We start from the raw sequence: 18,107 nt of genomic DNA, 5'->3' as shown, positions 1-18,107 counted from the left end.
CCAGCTGTATAATGACAGGCCTCTCAGTTGCCCTTTCGGTGAGAAATTCAATTGCACAAACAGAATTTGAGGCCCTGCTGAGGACATGGCTGGTGACCACAGCCCCACAGCTGTCTTTCTTAGTGGGCAGGTTACCTCAACGAACTGGAAGGGCTGTGGTCTTTTTTTTTTTTTTTTTCTTTTTTGGGAACTTCAACTTTAGGAAGATGAAGAATTAACCTCTGCTACCTGGATGGAACTTTCTTCCACAGAGAGTACCTGATATGGGTATACAACTTAACCTCAGGATGATTTAGAATTACATATAGCATGCTAAGCCAAGAATTAAACTTTAATATCAATATTTCTGTTTAAAAAAGAAATCTATGTACATTTAGTTTTTTATGTAAATAGATTTTTAAGAGAAATTAAGGTTCACTATATTTATAATTTGGATTTATTAGATTTATAAGAATGATTTAAATACTCAGAAAGGTTTTGTTTATATCAGATAACTGAGGTACTAAATCAAATCGATTCAACTAAAAATGCCCTTTAAAATGTTTGAAGATGCAAGTTTGTAAAAGGTCCCTTAGAGGCATTTGCTAAAATCTGCTAGATTTTCAAACAAGATTTGTAAGCTGAGTTTTAAAGGTTAAGAAAGAACTAGTGTTTTGTTTTTTTTTTTAATAATTTTATTTATTTATTTTATTTTTCCCCCCAAAGCCCCAGTAGATAGTTGTATGTCACAGCTGCATATCCTTCTAGTTGCTGTATGTGGGACACAGCCTCAGCATGGTCGGAGAAGCAGTGCCTCAGTCCGTGCCCGGGATCCAAACCTGGGCCTCCAGCAGCGGAGCGCGCGCACTTAACTGCTAAGCCACGGGGCCGGCCCAGAACTAGTGTTTTGAATTAGTAACTTTAATTAATGGAAACGAATTGTGTACTCCAAAAACAAACTTCTAAACGGTCTTTTCCATATTCAAAAACCATTCTCAGGAAACAACCTGAATATCCATCAACAGATGAATGGATCAACAAATGTGGTATATCCATACAGAGGAATACTACTCAGCAATAAAAAGGGAGGAACACAGAACTTAATGATCTCTAAAGTATCATGATACATGAAGGAAGTCAGACTCAAAAGCTTACATTCCATATGATTTCATTTATATGAAAATTTTAAGAAAGGCAAAACTATAGTGACAGAAAGCAGATCAGTGACAGAGAGCAGTTTGCCAGGGGCTGGGGTAGGAGGAGGTGATTGACTGCAAAGGGATAGGAGGGAACCTTTTGGGTGATGGAAATATTCTATATCACAATTATGGCAATTACCTGAGTGTATACGTTGTCAAGACTCATTGAAATGTACATTCAAAATTGGTGAATTTTATTGTATGTAAATTATACCTCAATACTGCTGATTTTAGAAAATAGTACTATTATCAAGGTCACCAAAACCTCCATATTCAACATGCAGAATGAAACAGGACCGTCTTCCGAGAATGATGTGGAAAGGGAGTAGGGTTGTGAGGAGAGAGGCTGAATAGTGACATAGTTATCATGGAAAGGTATCATGGAAAGCGGGAGAGCCAGCCTGGTGGAGAAGCAGAGTGGGTTCCCCCATCCAACGTTTCTGATTATGAATAAAGTCAGACCGATGACTTTTCTAGTGGATTGAATGACTCTTTTCTAGCAGGTGTAGAACAGGCAGAAAGCTGGTTTAGGGCCGGCCCCGTGGCTTGGCGGTTGAGTGCGCGCGCTCGGATGCTGGCGGCCCGGGTTCGGATCCCAGGTGCGCACCGACGCACCGCTTCTCCGGCCATGCTGAGGCCGCGTCCCACATACAGCAACTAGAAGGATGTGCACCTATGACATACAATTATCTACTGGGGCTTTGGGGGGAAAATAAATAAATAAATAAAATCTTTAAAAAAAAAAGAAAGAAAGCTGATTTAACCATGGTTCAGGTTCTGCCTGGTATATTAATTATCTATTGCTGTGTAACAATTACCACAAACTTATTGCTTTAAACAACACGCATTCATTATCTTACAATTTCTCTGGGTCAGGAGTCCTGGCATGGCTTAGCTGGGTCCTCTGCTCATTGTCTTACAAAGCTGCAATCAACGTGTTGGCCAGGCTCCTCTGGAGGCTCTACTGGGCGACAAGCCACTTTCAAACTCATTCAGGTTGTTGGCGGAATGCATCTCCTTGTGCTGTATGATGGGACCTTGGCTTTTTGCTGGCTGTCAGCTGGAGGCTGCCCCTGAGTCTCTAGAGGCCACACGTAGCTCCTGGCCACATGGGCTTCTCCAACATGGCCACTTACTTCACCAAGCCTGCAAGGAGAGTCTCTCCCTCAAGACGGCTAAGGCAGAGTCTTACATAAGGTAAGGTAATCATGGGAGTGACATCTGTCACCTTTGCCATGTGTTGTGGCTTCATCATGGGGGTGACATCCTTCATATGTGGCATATTCTAATGATTAGAAGCAAGTCACAGGTTCCGCCTGCGCTCAGGGGAGGGAATCATACAAGGTTGTGGACACCAGGAGGCGGGGGTCATGGGGTCACTATAAAGTCTGGCCACACACTTGGTGACTGCCATGGAGGGAGAGATGGGACAAGGAGTGAGGTTGTTTGAAGGGGTGATTACGGACTTGAGGGCCCTCAGCTAGGCAAGGAGGGGTGCGAAAACAGGAAGTGACCAATGGCTGGGGAGGAGGTGGCGGGGTCAGTGATTTGAAGACCTCCTTGAAGTTGAATTTTTGCCATGGGAAGGCTGAGCAGAGGGCGATTGAAGGAGAGCATGTAGTGGGTGGAAAATGGAATGTTTGAAATCAGGATTTCCTAGAGGACATTTTTGGTGATGGTGAGTTCCATGGGCATGGGCAATTAGGTGGTGTGAAGCGGGTCATGAGAACTGGGGAGGTCTAGGTGCCTCCCTGCTCCCACCCTTGCCCCTCGCAGTCTATTCTGCACACCATGACTCCAAATATGTACGTCAGAACATGAGTCTCCTCTACACTTAACCCTCAATGCTTTCCCGCCTCACTGAGTAAAATCTAACACCCTCTCATGACTTGTCCCCCACCCCTTCTCAGACTTTATCTCCTGCCACTCACCCCCCTGCTGTCTACACTCCAGCTACACTGGCCTCTGGCACTAGTCCCTGATGCTCCCTGCCTGGAACAACACCCTGCTCTCTGATAGCCTCATGGCTCCCTCTCTCTCTCTAGTCTATTCAAACTGCTACCTCTGCCTTCCCTGTCCATCCCGTATAAAATAGCACCTCCTCCCCATCACTCTCTGCTCCTCATCTACCTTAACCTTCTTCCCCAAGCAGTTCACGTATGTATTTGTCTAGGTGTTTATCATCTGTCTCCCTCAACAAGAATGTCAGCTCCACGAATCTGGGCTTCTGTTTCAGTCACCACTGTATCCCAACACCTAGATGAATGCCTCCACATAGTCAGCGATCCCTAAGTGTTATTAGGAAGGCAGACAGAGCTGGTTTCTGTGTCCTGAGGGGTGGCTAGTTGATACTGATAGGTCTGAGGCCAAAGCCTTGAGGTGAAAGCCTGGAGCTATTGTGGAGGCCTGGGTACCTCCCTCCCCCGATGTCTGGAAGAGGTGAACACAGAAGATATGGCACTTAGTAGGCTGTAAAACTTGGCAGTTAGGAGCACTGACACTTAATAGCTATGTTACCTTGGACAAGTTACCTAATCTCTCTGAGTCTCCATTTCCTCAACTGTAAAACGGAAACAATAATAGAAGCAAAACCTAAATCCTGGAGTTGTGCAGATAAACTCACACTTTGCATGTAAAACACTTGGTACAGTGCCTGTGTATGCTGAGCACTCAGTAATGACTGGATGATGTTGTATTATTTCTCTGTGCCTGTTTATAATTTGTGACTTTACTGTCCAAACAAGCTTTGCCATTTACTATTTTTCTGAGCTGGGGCAGATCGTTTTACCTGAAATGAGATTCAGTTTTTATCTGCATAATGGAGTTAATAATTCCCACCCTGACTGCTTTGACTAAATCGTTGAGAGGCGAGTGAGCTGATGCACGTGAGAGCACTTTGAAATGTTATGTTGCTGTACGATATAAAGCATTATTACTTTTCGTTCTTGTTGATTGGTTCCTTTTTGGGTTGCTGGAGTTGTAGGAGTGAGTGGTTTGTTAGTTTTCAGAGGCTCCAACAGAACATCTGGGGCGACCGGGATGGGGTGTTGCCATACTCTGCTTCCTTGAGCAGAGCAGTGGAATCTGGATTTTGCCCAAAGGCCTGAGCCAAGCCTGAGTTTAAAATGGTCCTTGGGCTCAGGGCAGCGTTGGGCGGCCAGCCAGCTTTCTGAGACTCATGGTCTGAACGACAGTCTTGCTTCTTTTCACTCCTACATGAAGCAAAAAGAAGAGTCCACAGCGTCTGGGTGTCTGTCTTGGAGACCCAACGCATGGCCCCTTTTCACCTGCCACTGTCAAGTAATTAATGAGGGCATCACAGCAGCTCCATTCATGAGAGACTCAGCTGTGACAAACAGAAACCACAGCACTGTGAGGCCCAAGCTTGCACCAGAATTTCAGGCCTGGTCGTGTCCCAGACAGCTGGGAAGAGAAGAAAGCACGACAGCTGACTGGGTCAGGGCAGGTGTGTGCATCTGTCAGTGCCTCCTCCCCAGGTGGGAGCCAGGATGGAGAAAGGCCCTCAGGGTGCCATGTGGCACACAAGCCCTCCAGGTGGCACCGGTCATCAGTCAGCTTGGGGCCCGCTGGCCATCCTAGAGCAACAAACCTTCCTTGGCCTACACTGGGTTTTCTGGAGGAGTTCTCCAGGGAGCTGGGCCCAGTGCAGACACAGTTCCATTTGGGGATATCCAACAATGTGAGATCAGAGAGTGGTAGGTAGAGCCCCTATATGTAGTTGCTCCAACTCAAAGTAAATTGCCCTGCATAGCATATACACACACACAGGCATATGTAGGTGCACACGTGCGCACGCGCGCACGTGCACACACACACACACACACAGACACACACACACAAATACTGGCCAGTCAGTAGCTTCTGATAGCCCTGATTCACTCATTCCTCTCAACCTCCCAGGCTGGGCAGTAAGGACAAGGTGATAGGGATTATTTGCCAATATCCATTCATATTTATTTCAGAGAATAGGGCTAAAATGCATTTCCCAGCCTCCTTTGCAGATTGATGTGGCCAATTGTCAGAGTTCTCACCAATGGAATGTGGATGGTCACATATGTGCTTCTGGGCCTAGGCTTTAAGACTGTGGTCATGCCGCCACCAAGCTCTCTTTCCCTTCCTGCTGGCTCGAATCCATGGAGACCTAGCATCAACCATGCAGGCACAATGCCCTAGGGGATGAAGCAAGATGAAAGGAATCTGGGCCCTAGGATGGCTGCATTGAGCAGAGCTTCTTGCTGACCTGGAACGTTCACCAGGCAGTTAGATGAGAGATGAATCAACTTCTATCTTCTTTCGTCCACTGAGTTATTGCTGGACCTCTTTGTTACAGCAGCCGAGCCTTACACTTAATAGCACAGAGGAGAAGAGCACGGCCGAGCTGAAGGCTTTCCAGGCTGACGTGTCAGTCCAGGCCACGAGTCCTGGATGGCCTGACACTGACCGTCTTTGGGTTTGTATTACAAGAGGCAGCTGGGGAAGGAAGCAGCGTAGTGTATCAGTTAAGCGGAATCAGACAGACCTAGCTTTTAATTTTGGCTAGAACATTTATTGGTGTTGTAAACTTTGGGCACTTTTACTAACAAATGGAGTCTCAATTTCTTCTTCTATAAAATAGGGATAATAATAGTACCTACTATTATGTGGGATATTGAGATATAATCTCATACGATTATATGAGATAATGTAGGTATCTAAACTGTTTACTGTTATTAATGGAATCAGCTGATATCCAGACCTGATTTTTTCCTACCCTCTTTCCCCAGGAAGGAGGGAAGGAAGCTAATGTCTTGAGTTTTCCACAAAGTCACAAAATATTCAGTGACTCTAGAATGAATTACAAGTCCCTAAAGCTTTCAATACATAATGTTTCTTAAGTATCTACTATAGGCCAGGGACTAGGATGGGGCTGGAGGACAGAGATACCCTTGTGGAAGTTAATTTCTGCTTCACTTCTCAGAAAGTATCAGCCCCTTTCAGGCTCACAAGCTGGAGTCCATTTCACCCATGGAATGGAAATTTACCTTGACTAGGAAAGAAATCCTGATTCTTTTCTTTACACCTCCTATGGGATACACGAGCCCCACTGCAGACAAGTTGAATCATCATTTCTGGGGCCTGGACACTGATATTTTAAAAAAGCATCTAAGTATTTCCAATGACTAGGTAGAACTGAGTCTAATTACTCCTCCTTACAGTCAGTCATCCACATCACGCCAAACAGGAGTTTCTTAAATAAGGTCTGACCTTGGCATTCACCTGGCAAAACCTTCTGTGGCTTCCATTGACTACAGGCTGAAGCCAAAACTCTGCATGGCACTCGAGGCCTTTCACAATTTGGATCCAGTCTCTTTCCATTAATGACACTAATGGCTAAGATCAACTGAGCGATTCATATGACCCAGGATTGGACTGAGGGCTTTACATGTGTTATCCCATTCAATTCTCACCTAACGTTAGGAGATGGTGTCTTGGCTCAGTTTCCTTATCAGTAAAATGGGGACATTCCAAGAAAAGCATTTAGCACAGTGTCTGGTATGTAGTTACTGCTCAGTCAACAGGAGCCATTGCTGCATTATCCCAGTTTTGTAGATTAGAAAGTTGAGGGTCAGGGGTGTTGAGTAACTTACTTGCCCAAGGCCACAGCCCTGACAACTGATGGAGCTGGGCCTAAACCCAGGAAGTCTGGCTTCAGTGCCCAGACTAGCCTGCCTTTCGCTCTGTTGCTGAAGATCTTTGCTCAACCCTGGCCAATTTTCAGAGCTCCCCTTGATGAGGTCTCCAGGTCTTTGTACATTCGGTTCCCTCTGCTGTTAGAATGCTTCCCTTCGTCCTCCTCCAGGAAGGCTTCCTCCCAGCGCTCGGCTCCCTCATAGCCACTCTAGGCAGCGGCAGATACCCCTCAGCCTTCTCAACAGACCTCTGTCTCCACTCTCACTTCACCAAACTGTCACTTAGACAGAGGGTACACTCCCTCAGGGAAGACAGTGTCCTCGTCACCTCTGGCCCTGCCATGCCTGGCCTGGCACAGAGCAGACCTCCGTGACTCTTTGCTGGATTTGTTGTGAGCCCAAGCCATCAGAGAGAGCCAGGCCAAGAGTGGAGACCAATACCTGCTGGCAAGGACAGCCTGCCTGTCCTCAGCCATCAGCGTGCACTCTAGAGCAAGCACTCATGCTTTTCTTTGCCCAGAGCCTCCTCACTGCTTGCCAGACCGCCAGTCTCCTGGCCCAGGCTCTCACTTTGCTCTCCAGCCTTCCCGCAAAGTCGGCTAGCAGGGGTCACCCCTGGAAGAGCCTGAACCATCCAGCAACATGAGTCCAGAAGACTCCTCACCTCCCCCAGTTCATTTATTCCACAAATATTTATTGAACACTGACTTGAGCCAGGCACAGTGCTTGGCACTGGATATCGGGTGGAGAGGAAACCAGGCATGGTCCCTGGCCTCAAAGAGCTTGCAAGCTGGTGGGGCAGACAGTCAACCAACTGGTAAATAAACAAATGGATGTGCAATGGCAAATTCCTTATGAAAGAAAAGAATAGTGGACTTTGAGATAGATTATTCAAGCACAGTAGTCACATAAGGCCTCTCTAAGGAGGTGACATTTAAGCCAAGGCCTGAGGGGATGAAAAGCTCAGCTTGCAAAGGGTAGAGGAAGAGCATTTTGGGCAAAGGGAACAGCATATGCAAAGTCCTAGAGGTGGAACAGGTTGGAATGCTGAGGACATGAAGGCAGACCAGGATGGCAGGAGCCCAGGGAGCAAGACTGGGATTGGCAAGTAACGAGGCTGAAAGTGAGCTTGGGACAGAAGAGGAAGAGCTTGGATTTTATCTTTACAATAATAGAGTAATAGAGCAAGGGTTTTAAACCAGAGTTGATATGATACGATTTGCATATTTAAAGCTCTCTCTGGTTGTGTTGAGAACTGACTGACAAAGCAAGAAGGCAGCAAGGTGACCTTCTGGAGGGCAGTGATCTGGGGAGAGGTGATGTGGCTGTGGGTTCAGAGAGAAGTGGACAGACTCCAGAGATATTTCAGAAGTAGAATCTCTCGGAGGTTTCCAGAAGAGCTAAAAAAACTTTATTGGATGTCTGTGACAACCCCAGCAATGGGGTGGGAGTCGGGGGCACCAGAAAGGCTTGGGAATATAAACAAAGATACAAGTCCTCAACCATGGAAACGAACACATACAGTCACCTTTCCCCCCACAATCTCTCAGGGAGGATGAACCCAAGATCAACTAAGATGCTGAAAGTTCTGGGCCATTTCCACCTCATTTAGTGCTGTCAACAGATTCTTTTGGAGTTGGGTCCTTGAAACATGGAAATGCATTTCCCACAGCCCCACTATGAGTAAATGTCGGATTCTCAGGCTAGGAACTCGCCAAACTGCAGGACTGCAGCACTGACCTGTATCCTGGGAGCAGTGAGCTACCACCTGGGGTGGTCAGGGAGAGGAGGAGGAGGGGAAGGTGGAGAAGGAGGGGGGGCAGGAGGGGGAGGGGGAGAATAGGCTGGAGAGGGAGGAGGGGGAGCAGGAGAAAGCGCAGTTCTTCCCGCCCTTTGTGAGCAAGGTGAAGTTGGTCTTTGATTCTGCCACCTGCCTCTGCCCCCTCTCCCAACTCCTGGGAGCCTGCTGACCGCCCTGCCCTCCCTCTCCATCTCTGTCTCCCTCAGGAGCACTCCTGGCCAGTGACCCACTCCCTGAAGTGACGCCCTCTCTCCTCGCTGCATCCATCTCAGATGGGTCCAGGAGGCCAGCAATCTGAGAGAACTAACTCACACTGAGGAGTGAAAGAATTAGTTTAGCTCTTTACGCCTCCTTGAGGAATTTGCCTTTTTAAAAGAGCTTTCTGGGTCATTTAAATGATCTCTGCCCTCTTACCCACTTCTCTGAAAGGTCCCTTTTTCCCCAGGGCTGCAAACTCTACTTGTGAGCCCATGGAGTCTCCTCAATTTAGCCTCCGGGGAGGGTAGTTCCATCACAGGGTGGGGGTGGGAGAATCTTCCCAGGGGTGGCATTGGAAGTATTTAATAACTGGTTTGGAATAAGCACCAACGAATTGCCAGCTGGAGGACCCCACGGCCTTGGGTCTGCCAGGCATTAACCAGCACAGGGTCCTAGGGAAAAGCCTGGAGTGGGGGGCCCTTGGAGACCCTCAAGGAAGGCAGGCATTCGTTAACGAGCAGAGAAGTGTTTCTGCACGTTAATAACAGGTCTGGCAACACTGGTCCAGCTGAAAGTCAGTCCTGGGTCTGCCCCTGTTTTGTCCGGTCTCTGCTGTTCCACCGGGAATGGTCGCTGGGCCACTTGTTCCCTCTGTTAGGGGAAAAGTGGCCGTGCTGGAGATGTGTGATGAAATGGCCTCTGAGCAGAGCCAGCTGCGCAGAATCCTGGGTGAATAGAATCTCAGGCCCTAGACCCACTGTGTGACCTTGAAGGGCCGAGTCACCTCTCACTGTCCTTCCTCTCACCCCTCCTCGCAGTTATTTTTGTCCAGCCTGACAGCCCTTGGCTGTCCCAACAGTCTGGGCTCTGTGAGCCGGATGCAAACCAGGCAACAAAAACGTCTGGTGCCGAATCCCAAGAGGATTCCCCTCTGGGCGCCATCACGTGGGAACATGGTCCTCCACACTGTGCACCCAACAAGACCACGTGCCTGGAGGACGGTGATGGTGACAGAGGCAGGGAGCTGGCTTCTCCGTTGCTCAATCCTGGCTCCCATCTAGGGGCGCTGTCCGAGGCCCGGTGGTGACGACACCCTGTCACAGAGCCCTACTGCTGCTGGGAAACCTCCCAGCTGTGTGCAGGGAGCTGGTGGTCAGCTGGAGGGTGGTGTCTGCAGCCGGGAAGAGGGCAGGAGCAGGCCCTGCTTGGCCCCCAATCCTCAGGCCTTGACCGTGGTGGACACCAGGTCTGTCTTATGATTCACTGCGATGGGGTGGGCCGAAAGCAGGTGGGCAGGGCAGACAGGATTCCCAGGAGACCTCTTTGTGGCCGTTGCTCAGTTACTGTCTCAGGAAGCAAGGCAGACACTATGTTCCGGCCCCATGGCCCTGGGAAGGCTGTAACCCGTCAGTCATTGCTCCTGGCTGGGGTCTGATCTCTCTAGGGAAGCAGCCTGCCTTAGGCCATTGTGCCTTTTAGGTTAAAGCTTTGTTCCCAGACCCGAGATTCATGCCTACTGCTCCCTGTGTGCTGGGGCAGGAGAGGGGTCTGGGCACAGCTCTTAAGAGCTCTCCCAGGACTCATCTGTCCAGGTAAGAAATGAGACCAAGCCTCTGAGATCAGAACAGTTCCAGGAGAGCTGGCTGGACAAGCTGGGACGGGTAGTGAGGAGGGGAGATGGACCAAAGGAGGAGGGGGCCTTTGACGGGTGAAGAAGACACGTTCATGTATGAGCCAGTCCAGGAAGCAGAGCAGAAAAGGCAGCGTCGTTTTTAGAGCTCCTGGAACAAGAACTCTCCTCACTCCTGGGGGGAAACCCAGCTCAGAAAGCCCCAACCTCAGTGATTTCAGAGACCCAGGAGTGGCAGAGCACAGCTCCTGCTGGTCTCCCAGCTGGCCCCAGGGAAGAAGGCCTGGGTGCAGGAACAGCCGCATAAGCAGGGGACCCCACAACGCCAGGGGGGGTTGGGGAAGAAGACGGCAGGAGAGGTGCCATGTGGCTGCTCCTGGGAGCCCTGCCACTGGGGGCCACGGGCAGGGGGGCAGCTGGCCTCTCCGGGGGGCGGGCCCTCCGAGTAGTAGATGACCCTCGATTGGGCAGCAGATTCCTCCGAGTCGGCAGGATGGTACCAGTGGCTCTGCGCAAGGGAGCGGTTCGGAGGGCTGGGATGGGGTAAGCAAGTGAGGAGGCGCTGGGGAGGACGGGGCCGGGCACTCTTCCTAGGATGGCTAGCTGGCTGCTTGGGGCTGACAGCCCTGGACAGCTATGAAAGAAGGACCAGGGCCAGGCAGGGAAGGCCAGGGGGCCGGCGGGCGTGGGCGAAGGCTCCATCTCAGCTGCATAGCTGTTGAGGTGGGAGAGAAGGCGAATCCGCACAGGGTCTGCACGGCTGCTGGGCCCTTCCAGGACCCCCAGGTACCTGATGACCTCGGTGAGGCACTCCCGAAAACCAATGCTCCGGAAGTCGACTGCCAGGGCTCGGGCGTCAAAGAATCCTGCAAAGTGAGGCATGATGAGGGAACGCCAGGCGGGGGGACAAGCACTGAGCCTGGGGTCAGACTGTCTGAGCTCTGGACCTGCTTCCCTGCCTCAATCCCTCTGTGACCTTGGGCATGTCACTTCACCTCTCTGAGCCCCAGTCTCCCCATTCGTAAAGTGGGAAAAACCATCCCTCCCTGGGGTAAAGAGGGTGGGCTGTGAGAATCAAATGAGTTCACTGAACTACGAAGCATTATAACATGTAAAGTATGGTTTGCGTCACAATTTAAGATTAATCCAAAGAGGAAACTTTGTGGCCAAGATAACTTCATTTAAGTAGTCACTTGCCAGGTGTGAAAGGGCTGTGCACACGGAGGTGTAGAACCACCCTGCCTGCTAACGGGGGGCACACGCTGGCAGGTGGTAGCAGCAGCCATCAGAGCTGGGAGACTCCTTGGAGAAGGCAGCACAGTGTAGCAGTGAAGCAGGAGGTCTTCGGAGGCCAGCTGCTTGACCGAGGACTTAACCAGCTGCCTGACCATGGACAAGTCTCTTAATCTCTCTATGCCTCAATTTCCTTAGCTGTAAAATGGGCATATAACAGTACCTGCTGCAGAGAGTCGTGAGGGTGAAATGAAATGGCGCACAGAAATGCTCAATAAATTAAAAGTTAGCTATCATTTATATTACTGGCTTGGATCCGTGGGCATTGGAGTTTTTCCCCCAGCCCAAAGGGCAGTCTGGAAAGCAGGACCCCACCCTGGTTCTCAGCTGCAGTCATCAGGTCAGAGACCCTCTCTTTGACCTGGTGACCAGATGGACTGCCCACAGAGGTAGTCACATATTCACTGCCTCTCCACACCTGCCCCTCTTTCGACCACCTTCTGGGCAAAGACTGAACAGCCCCAGTGAGCACTGGCCTCATGCCTATGGCAGCAAATATCTGGTCCCTGGTTCACAGCTGAGGCCCCCACAGAGGGACAGCTCTGTAGGAGACGATGTTTGGAGTCAGGCCTCCTTGGGGGCGAGACCTGGCTCTGCTGTAGTTGTGCAACTTTGAGCAAATCCCTTCACCTTTCTGTGTTCACTGTTCTTTTTTTTTTCTTTTTCTTTTTTGCTGAGGAAGACTGGCCCTGAGCTAACATCTGTTGCCAATCTTCCTCTCTTTTGTATGTGGGTTGCCATGACAACATGGCTGACAAGTGGTGTAGGTCCGCACCTGGGATCCAAACCTGTGAACCTGGGATGCCAAAGCAGAGCACGCCAAACTTAACCACTATGCCATGGGGCCGGCCCCTCACTGTTCTTTTTTAACTAACATTTGCAGAGTTCTTACTAAGCACTTAATTTGTATTATCTCATTTAATCCTCATAAAAACCCTATCATTATTCCCATTTTAGAGATGAGGAAACTGAGGAATAGTGAAGTTAAATCATTTGTTCAAGGTCATAAAGCTGATGAACAGTAAAGCTAGGATTCAACTCCAAAGCCAGTGCCTTAAGCCACAATTCTGTCTTCCCATCACCCTTATCCAGAAAACAGTGAGGACAACAGCCCCCACCCTCGAGGTTCTTGTGAGAATCAAATGAGATATCATTAGTGAAAGCATTTGAAAACTACAAAATGCCGCCCAAATATTAGTCACTATTTTTCTTTTAATTGGATAAACATAAATATAGTTTGAAATATCTCCCCCACTGGTTGATTAGAGACAGAAGTTTCCACTGTTGGCCATGCATTCATTGGCAGAAGTTCTCAAAGTGATCACCTGCATCAGGGTCATCAGGGTGCTTGCTAAACTTGCAAATTCCTAAACTCCAATCCAGACCTACTGCCTCAGAATCTCTGGGGTGTGACCCACGACTGCCTGCCCCCAAACGATACTGCTGCACACTGAGGCTTCACAAGCACCAGGTTGGGCCACTTAAAATGCAGCTGTCCCCTTGAGGGGTAGCAAGTTGAGGTTTTAGGACTTAGGTCTTTGTGGCCAAGGTCTATGGAGGTCTCAAGGTTTCCCGATTGTGAAATCACCAAAATGCACAGAGAGGCTTCATGCAGACAAATTTCCATTTGTCCGAAGTCTTTTCAAAGCCACAGTTCCACGACTTTATTGCAATGGACTAGCTCAAAATAATGGAATGAGTTACATTTGCATTCAACCACAATCCTGAGATGGATCTTCAACTATGACCACGACATGTGACCCCAGCACTGCCAAAGACACAACAGCTCAGAAGGCTACTCCAGTGGGTAGGCACAGCAGTGAACGCTGGTGGCTAAAAATCTCATGCAGGCCCCTCCCACTGGGATCTCAGTGAGAATGAGCTCATTGAGGCTAATGCTTCCGGAGGCGCTGGGGGTAGGAACAGAGTGTTGTAGAAGAGCTCCTCCAAGGTCTAAGGCTGGAAGGAGTGGAGTTGAGGAAAGGGTTGGGACAAATGGAGACACGGGAAGTGGAGAGGGTGATGCCGAAAGAAGAGACAAGCTTTGCGAATGTTCCGCCTGGACCTGCTCCAGCCCCTCTGCAGACTGTGAGCTCTGTGAGGGCAGGGACCACAGCCACTTTGCTCCCCATGGTATCCCCAGGGCCCAGGCCCCAAATATGCGCTACATGAATGACTCCCAGGAGAGTAGAGCATCAGTACCTGCGCCACCAGTGGCGTGGAGCATTTTCAAGTGATCCACCGTCATCTGCAGGACCTCGGCTTTCTCCAGCTTGGAGGAGCCCTGTGTGTACAGGAGACAGAAGAGTGGAGGCCTCCAGCTGACCTCTGTCGCTCACCAATCCCGCACAGTGTCATCAGCACTCACTGTCTCAATTTTCTCATCTTCCTCCCACTCTGCCACCGCATGCAATTGGGCTTCTGCTATGGCCAAGGCCTCCAGATCGAAGAGATTCTCCTCAGTTCTCGTTTTAGCCCACCTGTCCGCCGCACTGCTGACCATCCTTCCTGAAACCCGTCCTCCCATGACTTCCATGACACCACTTTTTCTTGGTTCTCCTTTCACTTTGCCTTTTGCTCTAACCATCCCTTAAAAGAGCGGTGTTCCCAGTAGTGGTAGCTCGCTTTTCTCGCTCTGCACACTCTCCCTGGAGGGTCTTGTCTATTCCATGGCTTCAGGCACCATCACTAGAATGCCACTCCTGCATCTCCATCTGCCTCCTAGACCAGCTGCACTGGGACTGCAACTTCACACTCACCACACCCATGATCCAGCTCATCATCTGACCCCCAAAGCTCTCGCTCTTCCTCTATTCTCTCTCTCGGGAAATGTTTCCTAAGCCTCCAGCATCACCTGGTCTCCCAGGTGAAACCTGAGGGTCAGACTCTCCATGTGAGGGTATGTACCAGGTCTAGTTCGTGGCTGGTCTTGTGAAGGTTTTAGTGAATGTCTGTGAAATGACTGACTTCTTCTCGCCAACATAAAGGAAGGCACATGCCCATGACCGTGCCTTGGCACACAGGGTGAGAATCTTTGACGCTGTCTGATTGAGTCAACTGTCTGACGTCCCCCTGTAGTCCCTCCACCCCAGCATGTTCAATGGCAGCGTGTTCACTCCCCGAGCAGCCTGTGCTACTTTCAAATAGCTCTGGAAATGTCAGTAGCGCAGACGGATAGGGCGCTGTAGAATCACACAGTTCTGTGTTCCAGTTCTGCTCTGCTATTTACTAGCTGTGTGACCTGGTAGAAGTGACTTCACCTCTCTGTGCTTCAGTTTCTTTACCTGTGCAATGGGTATAATAACCCCTATCCTTCAGGATCGTTTTAAGGATTCAATTCAATGGGGTGATGGACATAGAGCCACAACAGCTGAGACACCTCAGTGAATGTAAATTGCCATTCCCCTTATCCCAGTAAATGATAGCACAGCACTTCAGGCAGCTGATAGCAATCATTAGGAGATGCCACGAGAAGTGAACCTTATCTGCCACTCACAGAGTATTTCCTCTGGCACATCAGCAATGCCACATACCTGCTTCTCGAAGGCAGTGGGGACCAAACGCCGCAATTCAGACAGGCTGCTGTTGATGCGGTCGCGGCGCCGTTTCTCTATGATCTAAAAAACAATGACAAGAAGTTACACATAGGCACTTCATCACAGTTTCCAACGTGCCTTGGTGGACATTGACTCATATTTTCCTTCACAATATTTTTGTGAGGGAGATAAATCTATTCTTATATTATGGAGGAGGAAACCGAGGCTCAGAGAGGGGCAGTGATTTGCTTAAGGTCACACAGCAAAGAAGTGCAAAGCTGGGAATAGAATTCAGATCTCTTGTCTTGATCTGTAGGAGTGACATTCAAAACATTTAACCATGGTACAGCAGGGCACTGACCAGTCAGAACAGGGACACCAGCCACAGCACTGGAGCAGGCCCTGGAGACCCCTGCTGGGCCAGGGGTACCCTTTCTTCAGTTGCTGGGTCATGAGGTCTGAGGAGTCCTAGGCATTGCTTTCTCCAGCTGGGAAGGCCTTTCATTCACACTCCCTCATTCTCATCTCACAATACTGGTAGCAGAATATTGATAGCAGAGCAGAAATTATGACCCCCATTTTACTGATAAAGAAAATGAGGGCTGCACGGAAGTGGTGTGCCTAAGGTCTGATGGTTAGTGAATGGCAGGGCTGGTCTCTGCCAGATCCCAGGTCTCTGGACTCCCAGTGCAGAAGCCCAGTTGCATCCTGGAGGAAAGTGGGGCTGGGATGGGGGGCTGCCAAGAGCAAGCAGGGGTGCCTCCTTCTTCTGACCCCTCCCCCACCCCTCAGCACACTAGGAGGAAATGCAAGTTCTGGGCTCAGAGAGGAGAGGGGGAAGGCTGGAATAAATAATAATGGCTAATTGTGTGCCAGGTATCGTTCTGAGTGCATTATATTAACTCACTTAATCTGCAAAACAAGCCTTTGAGGTAGGTCCTATCATTATTTCAGTAACACAGATGAAGAAATGAAGCACAGAGAGGTTAAGTGGCTTGCCCAAAGTCACCCCCGCTGGCTACTGGCAGAGCCAGGATCTGAACCCAGGTAGTCTAGATTCAGGGTGATGTTTCTGACCCGGGGTTCTCTCAGCCAGGCCCCTGGAGACTCAGGCAACTCTGCTGAGACGGACACTCACCCCTCTGCGTTTCTTCCTGGCTTGCATCTGCGAAGGGCTGGGGGTGGACAGCGGCCTGGCCATCTGGCTGGAGAGGAAGAGAAAGGCTGATTTCTCAGAGCTCGGGGACCATCTCCCTGGCCTGGGCTGACCTCGGAGGCCGGGCTGTGGGCGGGCACAGCCCCCTCCCAGGCGGCCATGGTCTCCGAGGCCGGGAAAAGGCGCAGGGCAGGCGTGGGTGGGGACACGCCCCTTCTCCCTGGGGGCCCATTTCTCCCTGGGTCAAGTCCTCCCCTACACTCGGTTTCCTGCCCCAGAGTCGGGGGGCTTGCCTGCTCGGCCTCGCCCCCTGCCCCCTGCCTCTCGCCCCTCGCTGCGTTCGGCGGGCGTCGGGAACCGCAGCCCGGCCGCCCGGCTCCTGCAACCCGATCCCCGGGCGGGGCGGGCGAGGGCACGGGCCGGCGGCGGCGGCGGCCGGGCCGGCGGGTTGGGTTTCAGAGAGAGCCGCTGGGAACGAGCGTGGAAAAAGCAGATGCCGCCGCTTCCCACGGGCCGGGCGCGCCGGCCGCCCGCCCTCCGCCGGGCCTGCAGCTGCCGCCTCCTCCCACGCAGCGCGGCCGGGGGCGAGGGGGAGGCGGCATCTGGGTCACAGGCCCCTCTCGGACTCTCGGGACACTGCCTGGCCTCCCCAGAAGGCCCCAGCCCCGCACCACGTCCGGCCTCCCCTCCGCAGGCCGGGCTGAAGGATGGATGTTTGCTGGACCCCAGGACTTCCAATTACCGGGAAGAGGCTCAGCCCTCCGGGGCTTTTCTGTCCAGACTGATAGAAATCCTCTTCAGCCCAGCTGCGGGCCCTCTTAACGGTTTCGTGCTTCAGAGGCTTCCTTGGAAGGGTTGCACTGAGTATCATTCATTTGGCCAACACCCCGGAGGCCCCATTCAGGCCCAGGGCTGGACTGGATGTGGTCAGGCCCCAGCCCTCCATACACTTAGCTCCAGTGGGGAGACACCACATCAACAAATAACTTTAGACAAGGTGACTCCCCTGCCATTTTGGAATGCAAAAGGCACACATCTGAACAGGAACCCATGAGCTTGCCACCACCTCACACCTCTCCTCTTCCCATTGGGTTCCCCAGGCACCGTCTCCCAGTTCTGCAAGGTGGACACCTGGCCACCATCTTTGATTCCTCCTCTGTCCTCATCCCAACTCATTAAAACCTGCCAGTTCCGTGTCTAAAATGCATCTCACATCTGTCCTCCTTATGACCGAACCTCTGTCATCTCTCACCAGGACCACCGGTCCCTGTGCACCCCTCTTACCTCCTACAAGCAGGCAGAGTGATCATTTAAATGCAAATCTGATCTTGTCACTCTCTTAAAACTCAGTCAGGGGTTTCTCAATGCTTTCAGGATCAAGACCACCATCTTTCAGGTGGCCCAGCTGGCCCCCGTCACGTCCTAGACTCAACTCTCTTTTGCTCTGTGTGCTCCAGCCGGTGAATGTACTAACTCCTTCCTGTGGTTGCACATACTGTTACCCTAGCCTAGAGTTCTCTGGTCCACCCCATCTCCCCGCCCCCAAGCCCCAGCCCCTTTGCCTAGTCACTTCTACCACTCTTCAGATCCCAACTCAAATGTCACCTCCCTGGGGGAGCCTTTTC

At 50.8% G+C, this 18,107-nt stretch overlaps 1 protein-coding gene across 1 annotated transcript; it reads right to left on the bottom strand.

Moving 5' to 3' along the window:
- Window positions 1–8,708: 8,708 nt before the first annotated feature.
- Window positions 8,709–16,634, bottom strand: HEYL (hes related family bHLH transcription factor with YRPW motif like). Its single transcript, XM_014784189.2, has 4 exons — window positions 16,465–16,634; window positions 15,324–15,407; window positions 13,993–14,074; window positions 8,709–11,363 (listed from the first exon to the last, which is right to left on the bottom strand). Exons 1-4 carry the CDS (start codon window positions 16,525–16,527, stop codon window positions 10,690–10,692), a joined length of 903 nt encoding a protein of 300 aa, XP_014639675.1. The 5' UTR covers window positions 16,528–16,634; the 3' UTR covers window positions 8,709–10,689.
- Window positions 16,635–18,107: the final 1,473 nt, after the last annotated feature.

This window comes from Ceratotherium simum, chromosome 22 (assembly GCF_057802395.1).
Source record: "Ceratotherium simum simum isolate JZ-2026a chromosome 22, ASM5780239v1, whole genome shotgun sequence".
Taxonomy (NCBI): domain Eukaryota; kingdom Metazoa; phylum Chordata; class Mammalia; order Perissodactyla; family Rhinocerotidae; genus Ceratotherium; species Ceratotherium simum.
Note: the sequence above shows the minus strand (reverse complement) of the source record. Positions and strands in the feature narration are given on the sequence as shown.